At 39.8% G+C, this 20,138-nt stretch overlaps 1 protein-coding gene across 1 annotated transcript in view; it reads right to left on the bottom strand.

Moving 5' to 3' along the window:
• Positions 1 to 1,878: 1,878 nt before the first annotated feature.
• The window catches only part of Neto2 (neuropilin and tolloid like 2), a 55,720-nt gene continuing 37,460 nt past the window's right edge, over positions 1,879 to 20,138 (bottom strand). The window contains 3 exon segments of the mRNA XM_032887418.1: positions 1,879 to 3,869; positions 5,139 to 5,252; positions 9,698 to 9,926. Coding sequence (XP_032743309.1) covers positions 3,289 to 3,869; positions 5,139 to 5,252; positions 9,698 to 9,926 — 924 coding nt within the window. The 3' untranslated portion in view covers positions 1,879 to 3,288.

Raw genomic sequence — 20,138 nt, 5'->3', positions numbered from 1 at the left:
TAGGCTGATGTTTAGAACTGCATGACTTTTAAAAGCTAAGCAGGGAGAGAAGCCAAGGAAGGTCACTGGGCTAGGAGTTGGGGGCCACCGGGAGCTACTTCACCTTCAGAGTTTTACCTTCTCATTAACAAAACTAGACTAGCTCATCTCTCTTGGAGAAAGTTCCTTCTGTCCACAATCAACGCGATTCAGGCGTGTTTCTTCTAACGTCTGTGGTAAAGAAATGTGGGCATACAGCAGAGACCATTTTGCAACAAAGTGTAATCTCTGAATGCTAATTACTCCTGGAAGTACAGGCAGCCTTTTCTCATCTGAGCTGACATGTTCCTGACACAAGCAAGTGGTCTCATTAGGTAGTATCTGAACTACGGAAACGTTCAGTGCAGACTGCAGTTCCTTAGTGCTCAGCAATTATACAAACCACGTAGGATGGTGACAAAGGCCCTCCTAAACCACAGCTAAGGGAGCTCTTCAGATCTGTGATGTGAAGTATGAGTATCCTTTGGTTTTTAAATACTGATATTGAACAACCCTCTTCTACAGAGGACTAACAGTTTATTCCTGTATCTTTGAGACAGTGGGATGTGTAGGCTGCAGTCTGTGGCCACTTGGGAACTGACAGCTTGTAGTAAACTTGGGATGAGAGACAGCAGTGTTCTGATATCCTATAGCTGGTACTTAGTACTTTCTCGCACTGGAGAGGTTTATCATCTTTGCTTGGCTTTGCATTCTCCATCAGAAGCGTGTTTAACATGGGTACTCTATAAGGTGTAATAATTCATGTAAGACAGCTAAATTTCATGTTTGTCATTACTAAGTTAGTAATTTCCACTTCAGCCTCCGAATGTAAGTGTTTTCTTATACACTTATATAAGTGTTATTCCTGTGAAAAGGAACAACTTTGTAGTCAGAGAATTTAGAACCAAATGATCATCCAAGTTTCTCTTGCCGAGTTGCATGATATCATGCAAATTTACATGGTTGCAATGTTCAGTATTTTCTATAAATATCTGTTTTGGGAACCCGTTCAAATTACTTTAAAATAGGGTATAGTGTTAAAAATAAAAATACAGCTACATGTATGAAGGCATATTATAAACTCACATAATCTAAAAACTAATGTTGAGTGTGACAACTATTTATGATGGATATAATTTATAAAGGAAGTATGTTAATTTTTATTTCACTATGGTATCATAGCTATCAATTTAAGTATTTACTATGCTGTTGGAATGGTGGCTGGCCCAAGTCATCTAATAAAATGCTTATAGTTACTGAAAGAACAAAGTTATCTAATTTTTCTCTGGATAATTCAATGATTACTATGTTTTGAGATTCTTTTTACTTTTCTATGTTCTGTTTTACAAAGCAGGACTGTCTACTGACTTAAAAAATGCTTATGCCAAGGGTAGGTTTTCCCATATTCTTATAATCTCCTTTTTAAAAATAAAGAAATGTTGGGCTGGAGAGATGGCTTAGTGGTTAAGAGCACTGACTGCTTTTCCAGAGGTCCTGAGTTCAATTCCCAGCAACCACATTGTGGCTCACAATCATCTGTAATGAGATCTAGCACCCTCTTCTGGTGTGTCTGAAGACAGCTGCAGTGTACTCATATAAATAAAACAAATAAAAAAAGTCATACAGAAAATACACTTTGGTCAGAAAGTGTATCACACTGAAGGTTGAAGTCTTAAGTAATCTGAGAAATCAGATATAGTACTTAATTAAAAAGATTAAAGAAATCTAAAGTTCAATATAGAATCTGAGAATTTGCCTCTTTAAAATGGCATTACCTGTACAGGTTATCATTAAATATGACTTCTTCCCCATCCACATCTTATTCAAAGGATTCCTGATACAAATAATGTAATTGAAGGATCATGAATTAATGTATTCTTTAATATAAGATTTCTGTTGTGATTTAGAACAATAAATACCACACAGTGAAAAACTTATTATCAACTAACACAGCAGCAAAAGAAAGAAAAATGCATGTACACATCACCATGGGCAAGGTCTTCATAATAAATTATAGTACAGTCCCAACACAGTATACTTCTACACAAAGTCACTACTGTGAGCACTTAAAGAAATTTGTCTTTTATGTCTTAAATCTGGATCTAATAAAGTTTATACAATATCAAATAATATCAAAAGTCTAAAAAACACAATGAGTTTTGATATGTTTATAAATTATTGTTTTATATACTTTACAAAACATAAGGTGAAAAGTGCAGCTTAAAAAAAGTTGAAGTTGCTCTTCTTGACAATGGGTAGAAAAATGCACTGTCTCAAGCGGAAGCTATGTAAAGGCTCACACAGTTTCTCGGAGAATTTCTTTAAGCTTCCACCAACCATGGCCATGTGTCAAAGACAAACCAATACCAAGAGAACAAAGAAATCTTTGACAGATGAGAGGGAACAAGATCTGAGAGGCTCTGCGTGGAGCCACAGTTAAAGGTCTGCACACCAGTGAATCCCAGGACCCTGATCACTGGGGTGAATTTCTGTCACTGAAGAGACCCAATGGGGAAAACTTCAGAGGCTGCTACAAGTTTTTAATCCTTCTCAAATTTCCACTCATGTGTATCTGGTAACAATGTACCCCAGGATTATTACTTTTGTAGCATAACTAATTTGAAACATGATTTAAAGGTGCTAAATCATGTAATCTACTACTTCCCACAGAAAAGCAGAACTAAAGGTGCAGTTATTAAAGACAACAGTGTAGAAATCAGTCAGGAAGAAATAAAATATGACTGTGTCTTAAACTGTCACTCATGACAGTCCTAGCCATATTTTACACATTTAGAGCAAACCATGCCCATGCTGAATTAAGTGACATATTATCCCCTTTCACAGGAAACTGAAATGGTAAAACTATAGGCAAATAAAGCATAACAGAAAAAAGGAGGACAAAAGGAATATAAAGAAAAATGTTTACATTTACTGTGAGATCAAGTTGATGGGGCTGTGTGAACACAGACAGTACCCGATGTTAACACCACCATGCTGCTCCACCTGACTCAACGTGACCACTTGCTCCTCAACTGCTATTGGGCTGGTGGTGTCTGTCGGTAAGATACCAGCAACAGATGACTTCTTTCCACCGAATACATTGTTTCTTAGTTGGTTTCACATATATAGATTGCCTGAGATCAAATCGTCAGCATTATGATAAATGATGAAGGGCTTTCTAACTTTGATAGGACAAGATGGGACGCGGTGACACAACGGGTGTTGGCGTGGGCTGCACACACACATCCTAACAGTGCCTTTAGTCAACAACTAAAAGTCGATGGATATGGACGCTTGTGCAGAGTCATCTCGCCCTCTGACATAGATTTCACAGGGAATCTCCTCCATCACTCTGTCCTCTAGAGCCTGTTCAGGGCAGTCATGGGCTTGTTTGAAAGTGTAGCTGCTTTTTTTGAAGGTGCTATTAAATGTTTTCATTGGTTGTGGTTGTGCAAAATCATTTCGGAAGGGAAGTTCCATGGAACTGAGGTTGGTCCTGCTTTGTTTGACACTGGATGCTTGAGACCCACAGTGGTGGTCATGGATGCACCGAGAGGCCGTGGAGGAGCGTCGCAGCTTCTGGTAGTTGTCAAGTTCTTCTGACAAATCTGCCAGATCTGCAGAAATCTCTTTCTCTCTTAGTGAAAATAGTTCATAATGAGGAGGATCAAATACTTCCTGGAACCCAGTTTTATTAAATGCAGTTTTGCAAGCCATGACCTTTTTCCGGGGTTGTTTCACTTGTACTAAAATAGAAATAATGAGAAGGACCAGGACGATCCCTGATGTGACACCAATGATCGTCCCATGAGTCTTCGTGATTTGTTCAAACAGTCCGGCTTTTTTCTTTTCTGTAAGAAAGAAATGTTGAGGTTTCTCAAAATTCATTTACAGGATGAATACATTCTGGTTAGTCATTTTAAGGCAAAACAGGAAATTTGGGTCAAATATATCAGACACTGAAAAACTGGTTTTTAAACAAATAGGAAATACTATTTCCATGCTTTCTGAGTCAAGTAACAAATAGTGATACAGTTAGCTAGGACAAAGAAAAACTGAAGTGTTTGGTTCCCTTACTCAAAGGGTTAACAAGGGCCTACAATTTGCAAATTACATTAATATGGAAAATATAAAAAAACACTCTTGATTTATCAAGTTTCTGCTATAAGGCAGCGTCAACAAACTGCTGTGCTGATTCATATCTGTGGGATCAGACTAACCATCCAGATGCACCACCATGGTCTATTGTTTGGAGTGATGAAATACTTCAAGGCCATCAGATTATACATCAGCTTCCCACAGTAAGGTGCTTGTTTGAACTTGTTTATTCAACTCTTAGAAAGATGAAAGATGGATAGATTTTATTTTTCCAACTCAAGTGACAACCAAGTTATAGGTATCAGACACCTATCATCGTCACATTTACCTTTCAGAGTATATGTGAGAAATAGAAATAACTTGGGCTGCAGAGATGGCTCAGTGGTTAAGAGCACTGACTGCTCTTCCAGAGGTCCTGAGTTCAAATTCCAGCAACCACATGGTGGCTCACAACCATCTGTAATGGGATCCGATGCCTTCTTCTGGTGTGTCTGAAGACAGCTACAGCATGTACTCAAATAAATAAAATAAATAAATCTTAAAAAAAAAAGAAATAACTTGATGTAGAGAAAAAAGAAAGAAAAAGTGTTTTCTGATGCATGACTTTTACATCATTGTAATAATCTATTAGCTGGTGTTATTAGACAGTGCCTACATTCTCACTGCAGGAACCTTTCAGTTGGTCACATTAGTCCTTCTGTTCTTGAGGCAATCCTCTAAACTATCTGGTAACTACATAAAGGGTATTTATAATACTGAGTTCAACAATAATGTATAAAACATGGCATAAAATATGGAGGCACACTTCTGAATACTTGAAAATGTACTCTACCAAGAAATGTTTTTGTTAAATATTTCTTCTATAACATCACTAAAATGATGAAATAAATTATTTTGTAAAAGTGCTACTGTGTGCAGCTCTGCTGTAACAACTACGGTAAGCACCCCTGTAGAAAGGGAGCTTTAGGCCCTTATGAAAGGATCCAGTCCTCACAGAAGAGATGCCTTCGAACTGGACTTACCTTTACAGTGGTTCTCATCCCAAGGGTATGCACAGTTTTGAACGCCATTACAGACTAATGAATTGTTGATGCACATGTTGCTATGGCAAAAGAAAGTGCTGCTTGTACAGGGAGCTGCAGGAAAAGCAACAACAAAGCAATGTTACGAGAACAGTGGCATGCTGACCGCAAACCCATCTTCATTCGTTCTGTACTTCGGGGGTTGGGGATTTAGCTCAGTGGTAGAGTACTTGCCTAGCAAGCTCAAGGCTCTGGGTTTGGTCCCCAGCTCCGAAAAAAAGAAAAAAAAAAAAAGTCGTTCTGTACTTCGGAGTCTGCCTTTAGCCGGGTGGGGGGTAGCTCTTTCAGACGGGAATGTCTATTGTTTGTAAATGCCATCTGCTTTTCAAGATAATCTTATTTTTATATTGGATTTCTGAGACAGAGTCTCATCCTATAGCCTAGGTTGACCTCTCGAACTTGCGATCCTCCTGCCTCAACCTCCCAAGTGTTGACATTATAGGTGCCTAGTTCAAGAAAATGCTTTCTCATCTATGAAAATACCCTTAATTCTCTCAAAAGTTTAATCTCTTTGGTGTTTCTACAATGTTTTATGTCTCTATTTCCTATGTACAGGTGAACATTTATTATGCTGGATCATCATACAGTATGCTTGCTTCTGGTAAGGTAATATTCTACAGTGCAGACAAAACTGAGCACATAGTACCATGAAATCCAGAGTAAACACACACACACACACACACACACACACACACACACACGAGTTTTTTTCAGTTGCTCTTTGGTGGTGTATGTCTTTAATCCCAGCATTCAGGAGGCAGAGGCAAGTGGAAGTCTGAGTTTGAGGCTAGCGTGGGTCTACAGTGAGTTCCAGGACTAGAAGGATACACAGAGAAACCCTATCTTGAAAAAGCCAACCCAACCCAACCCAACCCAAAATCCCAAGTTTCTTTTTAAGGCGAAAGATCTAAAAAATGTATTGGATTAATATATTTCTTTCCAATCAATGTCTTTGTCGCAATAAGTATGCAATAAACCTCGTTAAAATGTAGGCAGGACTGTAATATCTTTTCCTATAAGTGGTAGTTTTGGGTGATTTTAGAATGCCAGGCTATGGTCACCTCATGCACAGTATCACAATGTAACTGGTATCTCATTGCCTCTACTGACTCTCAGTATGGGTTGGGGAAACAGGAAGTTATGGGCTCTTAGGAAACCCGGGTCTCAAGGAGCAAATATGAAAACTGTCAGGCATTTAGAGACACTGCAATGGTGTGGTGTGGCTGTCTGAATAAGAACAACCCCTCAGGCTCAGATTTAGTTACCAGGAAGCGACACTATTTGGGAAGGACTAGAAGTGTGGACTTGTTCGAGGAGATACATCTCCGGGGCTGGGCTCTGAGGTTTCGAAAGCCCATGTCAGGCCCAGGTCTTCTCTCTTAATCTGTGGATCAGGATGTCTCCTCTAAGCTACTGCTCCAGCATCGTATGTGCTGTCATGCTCGCCACCATGATTATAATGACCTAACCCCTTGAAATTGTAAGCAAGCCCTGGATTAAATGGCTTCTTCTCTAAGAGTTGCCTGAGTGTTGACGTTTCTTCACAGGAATGAAACAGTGACTAAGACAATGGCCATAACTGTGTAAGGTGGATGTACTTGAACGTTAAGCACCACTACTTTGCACAAACACGTAGAATGGGTTTGATGTGTATTTTACCATAACATGTAAAAAAAAAAAGAACTGCACACAAATAAAATACTCTATTAGGACATTCCTTACACAGATAATATATGTAATAGTAGTTTTGAAATTATGTGTATAATGGGGTTAGAGAAATCAATGTATTTGGAAATTTAGACATGTTTTTCCTAGTACTAAAAGGAAGCGAGTCCCTAGAAATACTGTTAGTTCTAGGGTTGGGAAAATACAGTGCACCTTTTTCACCAAGTAATGTCATTAAGTGTAGTATTAAAAGTAATTACTGGACACTGAGGGAGAGAGGAGGCACACTAAGAGACTCATGGGGTTGAAGCTGGGACTTTATTCAACAAAATCCCAGAATTCTATAATAATAATAATAATGATGATGATGATGATGATGATGATGATGATGATGATAATAATAATAGAAATATATCATAATGTAATCACAGAATAAATACCTAGAAGCTCACTGGTACATATACAATTGCTGCACAGCAACCTCTATCCGTAGGGAAGCTCTTAAAGTTAGGAAAAGTAAACAGACTTGAGTAAGTCCTTGAAACTAAACACACACACTAGTCCTTTCCCTCCCCGGTTATGTAGGTAGTGAGGACGGCTGAGAGACTCTCAGACCAGCTGAGCTGCTTTCCAACCAGTTGAGCTGCCTGCAAGTTGTGTGATGAGCTCCAGGTTTCCAGCTCTGTGAGCTGTCACATGCTGGAGTGGACTGTGGTGATTCAGCTGTCTTTCAGCCATTTCTGCTCTTGTGAGTAACCATGGTACAACTCAGTGGTTCATAAAGTTGGGGTTTGGTACCATTTTGACTTTGGTTTGTCATTGATTTTTTTTTTTTTTCTTTTTCGGAGCTGGGGACCGAACCCAGGGCCTTGCGCTTGCTAGGCAAGCGCTCTACCACTGAGCTAAATCTCCAACCCCCTTTTTTTATTATTTTTATTTATTTATTTATTTATTTTTTTTGTCATTGATTTTTTTACTTGGTGTGAACAGACATTTGTTCATGTCTTTCTAGGAATAGTGCACACAATAAGTGAATATATACTTGAGGGAAAGCCTAGACTAGTTTGTCCTCACAGCAAAAATCCCATTAGAATATGCAGAAGGAATGATGGAAATTGAAAGTTGTCATCAGGCAAATACTGAACAGACAACTACTGCATGTTACAGACTGAATTCTTCAGTGGATGCTGAAGTAAGCTGTGCAAAATGTTTCCACAGTCCCCAAAGACTAATAAAGCAAGAGAGTATTCTGTCACAGGGAAGGCTGGCGTGCCTGTGAGGAAACAGTGGAGTCACTACTGTAGCATTACTGACAGCACTCCATACCCACACTCCACTGACACGACGCACTGGGAAGTGCGTTAGTACTCTAGATGAAATGCGTGCTCTTGGTGAATTATTTGGAAAACATCCCATAAGCCCAAATGTGTGGACAGTTTATTAAAACACTAACTAGAACGCTTCCCGTGTAAAGACTGGGTAGCTGAGATGGAGAAGACCAGGATCCTTGGCAATTGAAAGCACTGTAGCAAACTAGATCATTAAAAAGACATTAAAGAAAAGGGAAAACAGCCATTAAGGGTAAAATTAATGATATGTGAAGGTCTATAGACTGGCTAATAGTATATCAATGCTAATTTTCATCTTGTTTTTTAAAGATGTTAACAATAAGAAAGTTTGAATAGAAGTATAACATTTTTACTATTTTTGTAAATCTCTGTAAATTCAAAACTATTTAAGAATAAAAGTAAAAAAAAAAAAAAAAAAAAAACCGACAAAACCTTCAACATGGTATGTGTCCATGGTTTGCAGAAGTCAGTAACAGCCAAGCTGGTAACTTTCCTCCTCCCGCTCCACCTTTCTTTCTTGTGATAGCATCTTGACTAGACTGACCTTGAACTCACAAACCTATGAGTTCAGGATCTGTCTGTCTCTGCCTCTGGAGTGCTGGCTTTAAAGGTGTGCACCACCATCCCCTGCCTGATAACTATTTCAGGCTAGACAATCCTTAGAGAATCCCTAGGTCTGCAGTCTTCACAGAGACCAATGCTATGATTTACACACCAACACTTTCTTCCTGCATAAGAGCCAACATTTTTAAACTGGGTACAATATCTTACTCCTCTCAACATGCTTTTGGACACATGGTTATTCATGCTGATGGGTATTACTTGGGGATAGAGAGGGCTGGGTGGTTAGGAACGCTTGTTCTTGAGGAGTCAAGTTCAATTCCCAGCACCCCTGTGGTAGCTCACAAGCATCCCTAACTCCAGTTTCGGCATCCTCTTCTTACCTCTGGAGGCACATTCATGTGAACAAAGCACTAACAGCTAAAAAGTTAAATATGATTTCTCTGGATAACTCGCTGGTTTGTAATAAAATTAATGTTGATGCATTTTATTTATTTATTTATTTTTTGGTTCTTTTTTTCGGAGCTGGGGACCGAACCCAGGGCCTTGCGCTTCCTAGGTAAGCGCTCTACCGCTGAGCTAAATCCCCAGCCCCATGTTAATGCATTTTAAATAAACCTGTTTCGCTACATGTTTAAAAGCAGATTAGTGTTTTTATGGCATGTCAGTCTCTGTTACAGATCATGTGCTGTAATTTGACTCCCAGATTCTGCCCTGGCCATCTTCACCCTTGCATTAACTCAGACTCGGTGTAGGGTTTGCTGCAAGTCAGGGGGAGAAAGGCTGTGCCTGCTCAGTTAAAAAGTGCAGTGTGAAGGTCTACAAAATGATGATATAAAACAAAGCCTTCTCTGTCAGAAGGTGTGCAGTCGGCACACTGTGAACGAGTGAGCATGATGCGGTGGATTTGAACTATGTACTTACGCTCCACAAAGGAAGTGAAGAGCATCCTGAACCTGCTCAGCCGACTGCCTTCGTCTGCCCACATCCGGATCACCCCCACTCCCGTTTTCAACATTACGTCGTTAGCCACGGTGCTGCAGAACTTGGCCTTCAGATTTTCGATAGCACTGCTCCCATCATAGACTGCCACAAAATTTCTTTTGCATTCATTCGAGTGTTCCATTTGATAATCTAGGAACCTCAAATAAATCTGTAATTTCAGAACACAGGAGTTTTAAAGAGTTTCCCAATTTAAGATCCACAATCAATACATTAGACGGAACCGTAACAGCTGACTGAAAACCTGAAGGGCAGGAGGATGGTGCTTCAGTAGTCACAGATCAAAGAATGATGGTCTCGTCTTTCAGTTGTCTCAACCACGAAACCAAACATTAAGATCTAAACTTCCTACTTTATTTACAGAGAAGTGTTTATATTCCTACATAATATAGTCTCCTCATTATAATAACGATCCCACGGAATTAACGGGTAAAGGAAATAAGAAAACTGCTCACGACTGTATTATCCTAACAGTCAATGTTATTAGCTGTGTTTTCAGTTTTCCTACATTCTAGCCTTAGCTGTCTTCAAGGCAGCATTTTATGGAGCTCAGGTTGCCTTGGAGTTGAATTCACCAGCTCACTAAAGCTGACCTTGGGCTTCCAACTCTCCTCTTTCCACCACTTAGCTGTATGCATAGAAGGCCTTGGCAGCGTCCCCTCCCTCACGTTTTACTCATCATAAACACATTTATCATAATTAAGGTGCTCAACCATTAGGAAAATGTAATAACTGACAAAAGTCGAGAGAGAAATAAACAGTTACACAGACATCTGTTAAGTCTGGTTGGTTTGTCTTGTTTTTTCTTATTAATCTGCCCAATTGCTCAATTCCTCTTTGTATATATAGCATGGATGCCTCCCGAAACATAAAAAGGATCTATACAGAAGATACAAAAATGGTCAAAACCACAGTCCCCTAATGTGCATTTAATTTTCCAAAGTTTTAATCGGTGTAATTTCCTATAATCTTAAAATGAGTGGAAAAGAAGTAAAATATCATCAATTTCACATCACAGGCCATGTAGTGTGTGACACTTCACACTAGGCCATTGCATCATGCCTAGAACGAGTCACCCCTGTCTCATATGTGTACCCAAGCACTTTCTATGTTAGTCACACGTTACTCAGTCTTCTCAGTTACCAACTGTCCCTGTGCCACAGCACTTGTTCATGCTCCTCACTTCATAGCACAGTGCTTACAAACTGTGAGCACCATGGTCTGACGCCTTAGACATGCAGAGGGCAGCCACATGGTACTTTCTCTGAGTGAAAAAGTCAGAGTACGATACAAAGTATAATTTTATTACATATTTTATTGATTATTTGGGAATTTCACATCATGTGCCCCTATCATACTCACTTCCCAGTCTTCCTAGGCCCACCCTACCCTTAAGATTCCCCAACCCCCCAAAAAGGAAAAAAACAAAAGCAGTCCAAATTGTGTTGCCCATATACTCGCTGGAGCATGGTCAAACCCAATGGCCAGCCCCTTCTCCACCTGCACCCCTGCCAGATGCCATCAACTGTGGACAGCATCTTTATCACAACTTTTAAGAGTTTTCTTTGAAGGCTTTCTTTCTATCCTGTTACGTTTTTATTATTTTTATTTTATTTTTTATGGAGGAAGTAAGGTGGGGGTAGGTAAGCTGTCTATGCCCCTCCTTCTCAAGTCTCAAGACTGAGTCTGCAAAAGTAGCTTCCTTGCCCTTTACCGTCAGCGAGGGCATGAAATATGGACGTCCACGTGGTCTCTGCCTTTGCACTGCCTCTTTCCACCTCGCACTTACTGTTCTGTCCTCTCCACTGCATGGCTGTTTGTGGTAGTGGAAACTGCAGTGTGTCAAGGAGTTGCTGGCCTGGTTCAGGGTTTTTGAAGCACCAAAAACAGTGAACCGTGGCTGAGATTTTTTGTCGTCTGGGGGTCTGGGGGCAGGTTCCATGTGAGGTCGGGCTGCTCCACACCTCCCTACCCTTGATGTCTTCTGCCCTGAGGTTCACTTGTGCCTGCAGCCTGTGGGTAGTACCACTGCCCTGCACTCCCCATCTTCCAGCAGGGCAAGCAGCAAGGAGCTGAGGATCACTGATGTCTCCCTCTACTTCTTTTCAGTATCTCTTCTCTAGATGACTTGAGTGTTTCTCCTTTTCCCAGTTTTATTGGCAAAAAAACCAAACCAAACCAAAAAGCTAACAAACAAACAAGAAACTCTTCAGCTTTAGTATCCTACGGTGTTATGAGGGGAAAGATATAGAAGGACAGAAAGAGGCACACAGAGGAAATGGGAAGATTTCTATACTCCAGACACCATGATGGACTATTTACCAACCTATTAATAAAGGTTTTTATTTCCATGATATTCTTATGATAATCTAAGGGCTCTCAACTGGAAAACTTTAAACATGTAAAAGAAGGCAAAATATATAATATACACATAAAGCCATCTCTTAAAAATTTACTAATAATCAATTCAGCTAATCCTGTTTTACCTTTGTCTTTCATTACTTCTGCCCCCACCCCCATTTTGGGAAAAAAAGGGTGGAAAGATGGCTCAGTCAATAAAATATCTGCTTTACTCTCCACCACAGTGAAAGAGCTGAGCACAGTGGGCTTGTAGCCCAGCACGGGGAGGTGGATTAGGGAGCTCTCCAGAATTGTTGGGGCCAGCTTGACCAGCCTAGTTGGTGAGAGACCCTGCCTTCAAAAGCAAAAGCGGAGGGAGGGCCACTGAAGACACACACTTGAGGCTGACCTCTAGCCTCCACATGCAGGTGCCCACATGTGCACACACACAAATCCTATCCCCCACCATAGTCAAAACAAATAAGCAGTTGCTATTATCAGATACCTCAGTGTTCAAATTTCCAACCATCTTTTAGTATTGGGAATCATTTTCTTTTATGTTTGGTTTAATCCTATGAGTCCAGTGGTTCTCCCAGTTTTGTGTCTACTGCTTATCTGTTATACTTCATGGTCGGTTTATCTTACAATAGTTAAAGATGTGTCTTTATTTAGGGGTTGGAGAGATGGCTCAGTGGTTAAGTGCATTGGCTGCTCTTCCAGAAGGTTTGGTTCGCAGTAGCCACATGGCGGCCTACAACTGTTTGTAATTCTAGCTTCAGGGGATCTGATGCCCTCTTCTGACCTCTGAGGGCACCAAACATGCATGTAGTTCACTTACATAAATGTAGGCAAGTATACCTAAAATTAAAGACTTTACCTATATTAATTTTTACTGAAATTTTAATAGGATTTTACTATGTAGCCCTGTGTGGCTTAAATTTGCTGAAGGTGGCCTTGAACTTGTCACCTTCTTGTCACTGTCTCCTGCATTTTGCAATTACAAACGTGTGATACCACCACAATCCAGCTAGCTTATGTCTATTTTTAATTGGCACATAGTAAAAGTTCAATACATACTGTAATAATTAGATAAAGCTGATAAGCATATGGCTACTACTTTAAACATGTGCCATTGTGTTAGAAATATTAAAAAATTCCTTGTACCACTTTTGCTGCAATACACAGATAACTGTCAGCTAAGTATAACCAGGAACCCCTGTATTTGTTACTCTTCCTTCCCTTCCTCTTCCCCTGCTTCCCAGCCTGCACTGATCACTTTTCTACTTTCTAAGGAGATCAGCTGCTTTTTGCTTCCGTATTTTAAGTGAGAACATGCCACACTTGTCTATATCTGACTTACTTGACACAATCTCCTCTAGGCTTAGGAAGACAGGACTTCATTTCACAGTTGAGTAATGTTCTACTGTGCATATATAGCCTTTCTGACCATTCAGACATCTGTTGACTTCATTGTTTGGCTGTTTGAACAGCACTGGGATAAACGTGGCAGTGTAAGCATCTACTTGACCACTGATTTACTTTCCTTGGGAGGTATCTGGCAGCTAAATCCCAGGGCAGTGCTATTTCTAGTGTTCATGGAGGTTCTACCAGGGGGACTACAGCTAATATACAATTCCATAAACAAGGTGTAGGAGTTCCCCTTTCTTCAGCCTCCTCAGTATCTGCTACTGACTTTTAGGCAACAGCCATTCTAATTGGTCAAATTTTGATTTATGTTTTTGTGATTAATAGTGATGCATAGCTGTTTTTAAAATCTATTGGTCATTTATAAGCTTTCTTTTTAATAAAAACCTTCAAAGTATATAAGTGATCAATAAGGACATGATTTAGAATTCTAACACACAGTGAGAAGAACACATACCTGGCCTATTACTCTTTGACATTCAGGGACACTCAGCATTCCCAGGCACTTCCTTCCAGTGCTTCCAAAGTTATTACTGTAAACATATGCCTAACGACCTTTATAAATTATTACTGTAAACATATGCCTAACGACCTTTATAAATTATTACTGTAAACATATGCCTAACGACCTTTATAATTTGAATAGCTAAAATTTTTGTTTAAAGAATAAAACACACAACTAAACACAGTGCCTAAAAGGAACTACATTTTAGAGGAATATGCAAAGAAAAACAAAGTTTAGGTTTCAGAATAATCACATCTGGACAGTGTTCATTTAAGGACTTACTTTGCACTGAAACTGTGTTATACCTCGAGATAGCATTAAAAAGACTTAGACAAAGTATACTATATAAACTCATGTGTAAGCATTTTTCTTTTTCATAGCATGTAATTTGTTTACTTGATTACATGTGTACATTACTAGCTAGGATCTGCAAATGAGAGAGATCATGGACTTTTTCTGAGATTATTTCATGTGATTAACATGTTTGAAGTCTATCCATTTTTCTTCAAATTTTGTGATTTCATTTTTGTTTTAGACTGAATACTCCATTCTACATATGAAATGCATACCATCCTTTCCTTTTCTATTCATCCTTGCTGGGCACCTAGGTTGGTTCTAGTGCCTGGCTGTAGTGAGACGGCCGTCTCTATCACTGTAGCTCTCTCGTATAATTCGATACTGAGTACTGCAATACCTACAGCTGTGTCTATTGAGGTCTTTTGTGCTTCCATATTGGATTCTGGAAGTATAGTCTTGTCTTTTTTGATTTTCCTTTTCAATATCTTGGAAAATTTCACTGTAGTGATTTTTCTTTTTCTTTAGTTAGGGGTATTCCTGGGCACTTACATTTCTTGGAACTGTTTTGAATTGTGTATTTTTCCTAAGTTCTTTGTTGGTATACATGAAAGCTATTGTTTAAAACATACTTATTTTGTATACTCCAACTTTCCTTTTTAAATCTAGATTTCTAGTAGACTTGATAGGATGTTCTAAGTGTGCAATCACACCACCTGCAAATAGGGACCGTCTGACTTCCTCCTATCTTCCTTCCCTTGATCCTTTCTCTTGCTATTGCTCGCACTGCAAGCACTACATCAGATAAGAGAGTACACAACGGGCATCCTTGTCTCATTCTTGATTTTAGAGGAAAAAACTGTTTATCTCCACTTAATAGAAAATGGACTATATGCTTTGGTACAGTCTTTATTATCTTGGAGTATATTCCACCTATTCTAACGTCTCCATAATTTTTATCATGGAGGTATGCTGAGCCCTCTGAATGCTTCTGTGGGATCAATGAGGATGATCTGTCTACATGGCGCATTGCACTGACTGATTCTCATATGTTGAACCAACTCTGCCTTTGGAGAGGAAGCTCACTCACCCAGTCAACAGGTATGACTGTTACATACAGTATACTAGGTATGGCTAACACAGTATGATCCTGAATTCTGTTTCCAAGAATTTTGTTGAGAAGTTCAGAATCTATACTTACCAAAGATATTTGTTTATAGTTTTCTTGTTGTCTTTACCTTGTTTTTGTATCAAAATAATACTGGCATCATAGAATGAATGTGGTAATTTCCCTTTACTTTGTATTCTGTGGAACAAGGTCAGAAGAATTGGTATGAAATTTTTCTTGAAAGTTTGACAGAATTCAGTGGTGAATCTGTCTAGTCCTGGGCTGTTGAGGGGAAAATTTTGATTACAGCTTCCAGTTTCATTGCTTATATAATGGCTCTGTATAAGTTATTTTTACCTTTTGGTTTTAATTTTGGTTGACAGGCATTCATATTGTTTCTTTTGAGAAATCCCCATTAAAGCCACTAACCTACAATGTGTACATGTCTATAAGTAAACAAATATGTATGTGAGTATAGTGTGACATTTAGAAAGCACAAGAAGAAAAGGTAATAAAAAAGCAGCATGTATGTGTGTCCCTGCTAGATGCTGGCATTGGCTATCTTCTAATCACTCTCCCCATTATTTTTGAGACAGGGTTTGCCACTGAATCTTGCCAATTTAGTTAGACTGGCTGGTTAGCAAGCACCAGGTTACCTGGCTCTCTGATGCTGGAATGACTGAGTATACTGGAGTATCTAGTCTTTGTGGGTGAGGGCAATTACACTCACTTTTTCCTCCTTGCGTAGCAAGCATTTTAGTGACTAAACCATTTCCCTAGACAACACCCCATCCCCATGTGGTTGCTGGGATTTGAACTCAGGACCTCTGGAAGAACAGTCAGTGCTCTTTTTTTTTTTTTTTTCCGGAGCTAAATCCCCAATCCCCAGTCAGTGCTCTTAACCACTGAGCCATCTCTCCAGCCCTCTAGAAGAATTTTAAAAATCGCTGTACTTGATTTTTTTCTCCCTTTTGGGAGAAAAAAAATTTTTAAGGCCTCCCAGGCTGCCCTGAGACTCAAACTTATTCTGCTTCCGATTCTTAAATAAGCTGGAATTACAGGTGTCTGTCACCCATGGCTGTCCCTGGGTTGTTTTAGCATTAGTCTGTTGCTGTAGTCCAACACTGACCAAAATCAACTTGGGAAAAGGTTTTGGCTTATGTTTGTAGTTCATAACCCAGTGCTGAGGGAAAGCAAGGCAGGAACTGAACCCATGGAGAAATGCTGCTTCCAGGTTCATTCTCTGGCTGGCTGCCATTGCTCATGCTTAGCTACTCTTCCCCCTGGCACCCCTAAGACTTCTTTGTATTATTTTCTGTGTATGAGCATTTTGCCTGAATGTATGTCTATGTACCATATGTGTGCTGGCACTCAGGGAGTCCAGAGGCCCTGGGATTGGAACCCAATGTGTGGCTGGGAATTGAACCTGGATCCTCTGAAAGAGCAGTGAGTACTAATCATGTCACCATCTCTCTTGGCTATTTTTTTTTTTTTAATTTTAAATACAGTCCAGTGTCACCTCCTTGAGGAATGTTGTCATTCACAGTGGGATGAACCTTTTTTTTTTTTTTTTTTTTTTTTGGTTTTTTTTTGGAGCTGGGGACCCGAACCCAGGGCCTTTATGCCTTCCTAGGCAAGTGCTCTACCACTGAGCTAAACCCCAACCCCGGGATGAACCTTTCTAATTCAATAAAAAAATCAAGACATTCTTTTACAGACATGCCTATAGACCAGCCAAGTTGATAATTATGGCTAACCAAGACTAGATTTTTAATTTATTTCTACTTTCAAAATTGTTCATGGCACTTGAGACAGATCAGTGTGCCTCCCTCCAACCCCATGGACCTGCCTGTCTCTCAGGAAGACTGCTCTAACCAGGGACATAGGTGAGACCCCATCCCCAAGCCCTATGCTAGCTGGGACCTCATGGAGAGCAGAAGACATAGGCTCTGTCCTGCCCTCCCTTCTGGTCCACACCTCCACCTGTACTTATGGCAGGTTTGTGCGTCCCCGCACCCCCACACACCATAGCTTTCTAAGACTGCTGTAACCTGGGACACACAGCTTCACCCGCCTCCTGGGAGTCCTGCTGCAATCTGGGACAACCAGGTCAGTCAACACCAGAGATAACCAGATGGCAAAAGGCAAGCAAGAATATAATCAATGGAAACCAATGCAGCCTGGCACCATCGGAGCCCAGCTCTCCTGCTACAGAGCAAGCCCTGGATATCTTAACACCTGGAAAGCAAGATTCTGACCTTAAATCCCACCTATGAAGGTGACAGAGGCTTTTAAAGAGGATATAAATAATTCCCTTGAAGAAATACAGGAGAACACAGGCAAACAGGTAGACACACTTAAAGAGGATACAAACAAATCCCTTAAAGAAATACAGGAAAACAATCAAACAGGAGAAGGAAATCAACAAAATGGTTCAAGACCTAAAAATGGAAATAGAAGCACGCACACACACACACACACACACACACACACACACACACACACACACACACACACGCACCCCAACACAAATGGAGGCAACATTGGAGATGGAAAACCTAGGGAAGGAAACAGGAACTACAGACACAAACATCACCAGCAGAGTATAAGAGATAGAAGAGAGACTCTCAGAAGATACCATATAAGAAATGGATACATTGATCAAAGAAAATGCCTAATGTAAAAAGTTCCTCACTCAAAACATGTAGGAAATTTGGGACACAATGAAAAGATCAAATCTAAGAAAGACAGAAATAGACGAGAGTGAAAATTCCCAGTACAAAGGGCCAGAAAATACCTTTAACAAAATCATAGAAGAAAACTTCCCTGACCTAAAGAAAGAAATGGCCATAAATGTACAAGAAGCCTACAGAACTCCATATAGATTGGACCAGAAAAGAATATCCTTCTGTCACACATAATAATCAAAACACTAAATGTACAGAACAAAGAAAGAATATTAAAAGTTGTAAGGGAAAAAGGCCAAGTAACATATAAAGGCAGACCTATCAGAATTGCACCTGACTTCTCAACAGAGACTCTAAAAGCCAGAAGATCCTGGATAGATGTCTTACAGACTCTAAGAGATCTCAGACGCCAGCCGAGGCTACTATACCTAGCAAAACTCCAAATTACCATAGATGGAGAAACCAAGATATTCCACAACAAAGCCAAATTTAAACAGTATCTTTTTACTAATACAGTCTCACAGAGGATACCAGAAGGAAAACTCCAACAGGAGGGTAACTACACCCAAAAAACACAAGAAATTAATCATCTCACAATAGATCTGAAAGAAAAGATTCATACACACACATAGTACCACCTCCAATAACAAAATATAGGGAGCAACAATAATTGGTCATTAATATCTCTCAACATCAATGGACTCAATTCACTAATAAATCAACACAGGGTAGTAGACTGGATACATAAGCAGGATCCATCATTCTGTTGTATACAAGAAACACACCCCAGCAACACAGATAGACACAACTCACAGTAAAAGCTGGAAAAAGGTTTTCCAAGCAAACGGTCTCAAGAAACAGCTGGAGTAGCCATTCTAATATCTAATAAAACAGACTTTGAACCAAAAGTAATCAAAAGAAACAGGGAAGGACACTTCATACTCATCAAAGGAAAAAATCTATTCAGATGATTAATTCTGAACATCTATGTTCCAAGTGCAAGGATACCCACATTCATAAAAGAAATTTTACTAAAGCTCAGGACATACATGGTGCCCAATGTTGGGCTCAAACTCACTATTAAAATTAGCTGGAGATTCTCAAATGGAAAATACACACCGTAATGTGAGATTAGGAGGCAGGGAAAATTTGTTTCTTAGCAGAGTTGTGGGTTTTGCCTGAGCCACGTGGTTCCTCTCCAAGCTGTAGTGGCTTAGGGCTAGGACAAAAGATGTACTAAATTGGCATACATAATTCTGGGGTTCATGGTGTGAGCTGGGACATGGTCCCCAAAGTTGACCCAGACATAGCTGGGTGGCAGGTATTTACCCTGGGCCCTTCTCAAAGGCTTCTAGCTGCTTCAGAGAGTTTAAACTCAGAGGTGCTGGGAGTACCTGCTACCTGCTGTACAAAAAGACTGGGTACTTAGAATACAGAGAGAGAGAGAGAGAGAGAGAGAGAGAGAGAGAGAGAGAGAGAGAGACAGACAGACAGACAGACAGACAGACAGACAGACAGACAGACGGGAGAGGCTACTTGACATCAGATAAATAAAAGATAGAGATACAGCAGTAATTGTTTAAAGTATGCATGGAATATAGAAATCTAGGCCAATGAGCTCAGAAATAAAAAACAAAGACAAGGAGATAGAGAGAAACCCTATTTCAACAAATAATAAGAAGGCATCAATCTCCATAGAATGAAGAATGAATGAGAAAAATGATTCAAAGGAAATTTGAAGAAGTCTATGCCAGGCAGGCACCGGGGTTCTGTGAACACGGGCTCCATGAAAATCCTGAGACTGCTTAGCCTGGTGTGACGAAATGATAGCCTGAGAATGGGCTTATACAGTACGCAGAATAGAATTTTTTTTTTTTTTTTTTTTTTTTTTTTTTGGAGCTAGACCGAACAGGGCCTTGTGCTTACTAGGCAAGTGCTCTACCACTGAGCTAAATCCCCAACCCCTTTGAGAATAGAATTTAATTAAAGCTAAATATATAGGAA

The sequence above is a fragment of the Rattus rattus genome, chromosome 17 (assembly GCF_011064425.1).
Source record: "Rattus rattus isolate New Zealand chromosome 17, Rrattus_CSIRO_v1, whole genome shotgun sequence".
In the NCBI taxonomy this organism is placed as follows: Eukaryota; Metazoa; Chordata; class Mammalia; order Rodentia; family Muridae; genus Rattus; species Rattus rattus.
This window is presented reverse-complemented; position numbering and strand designations above follow the sequence as displayed.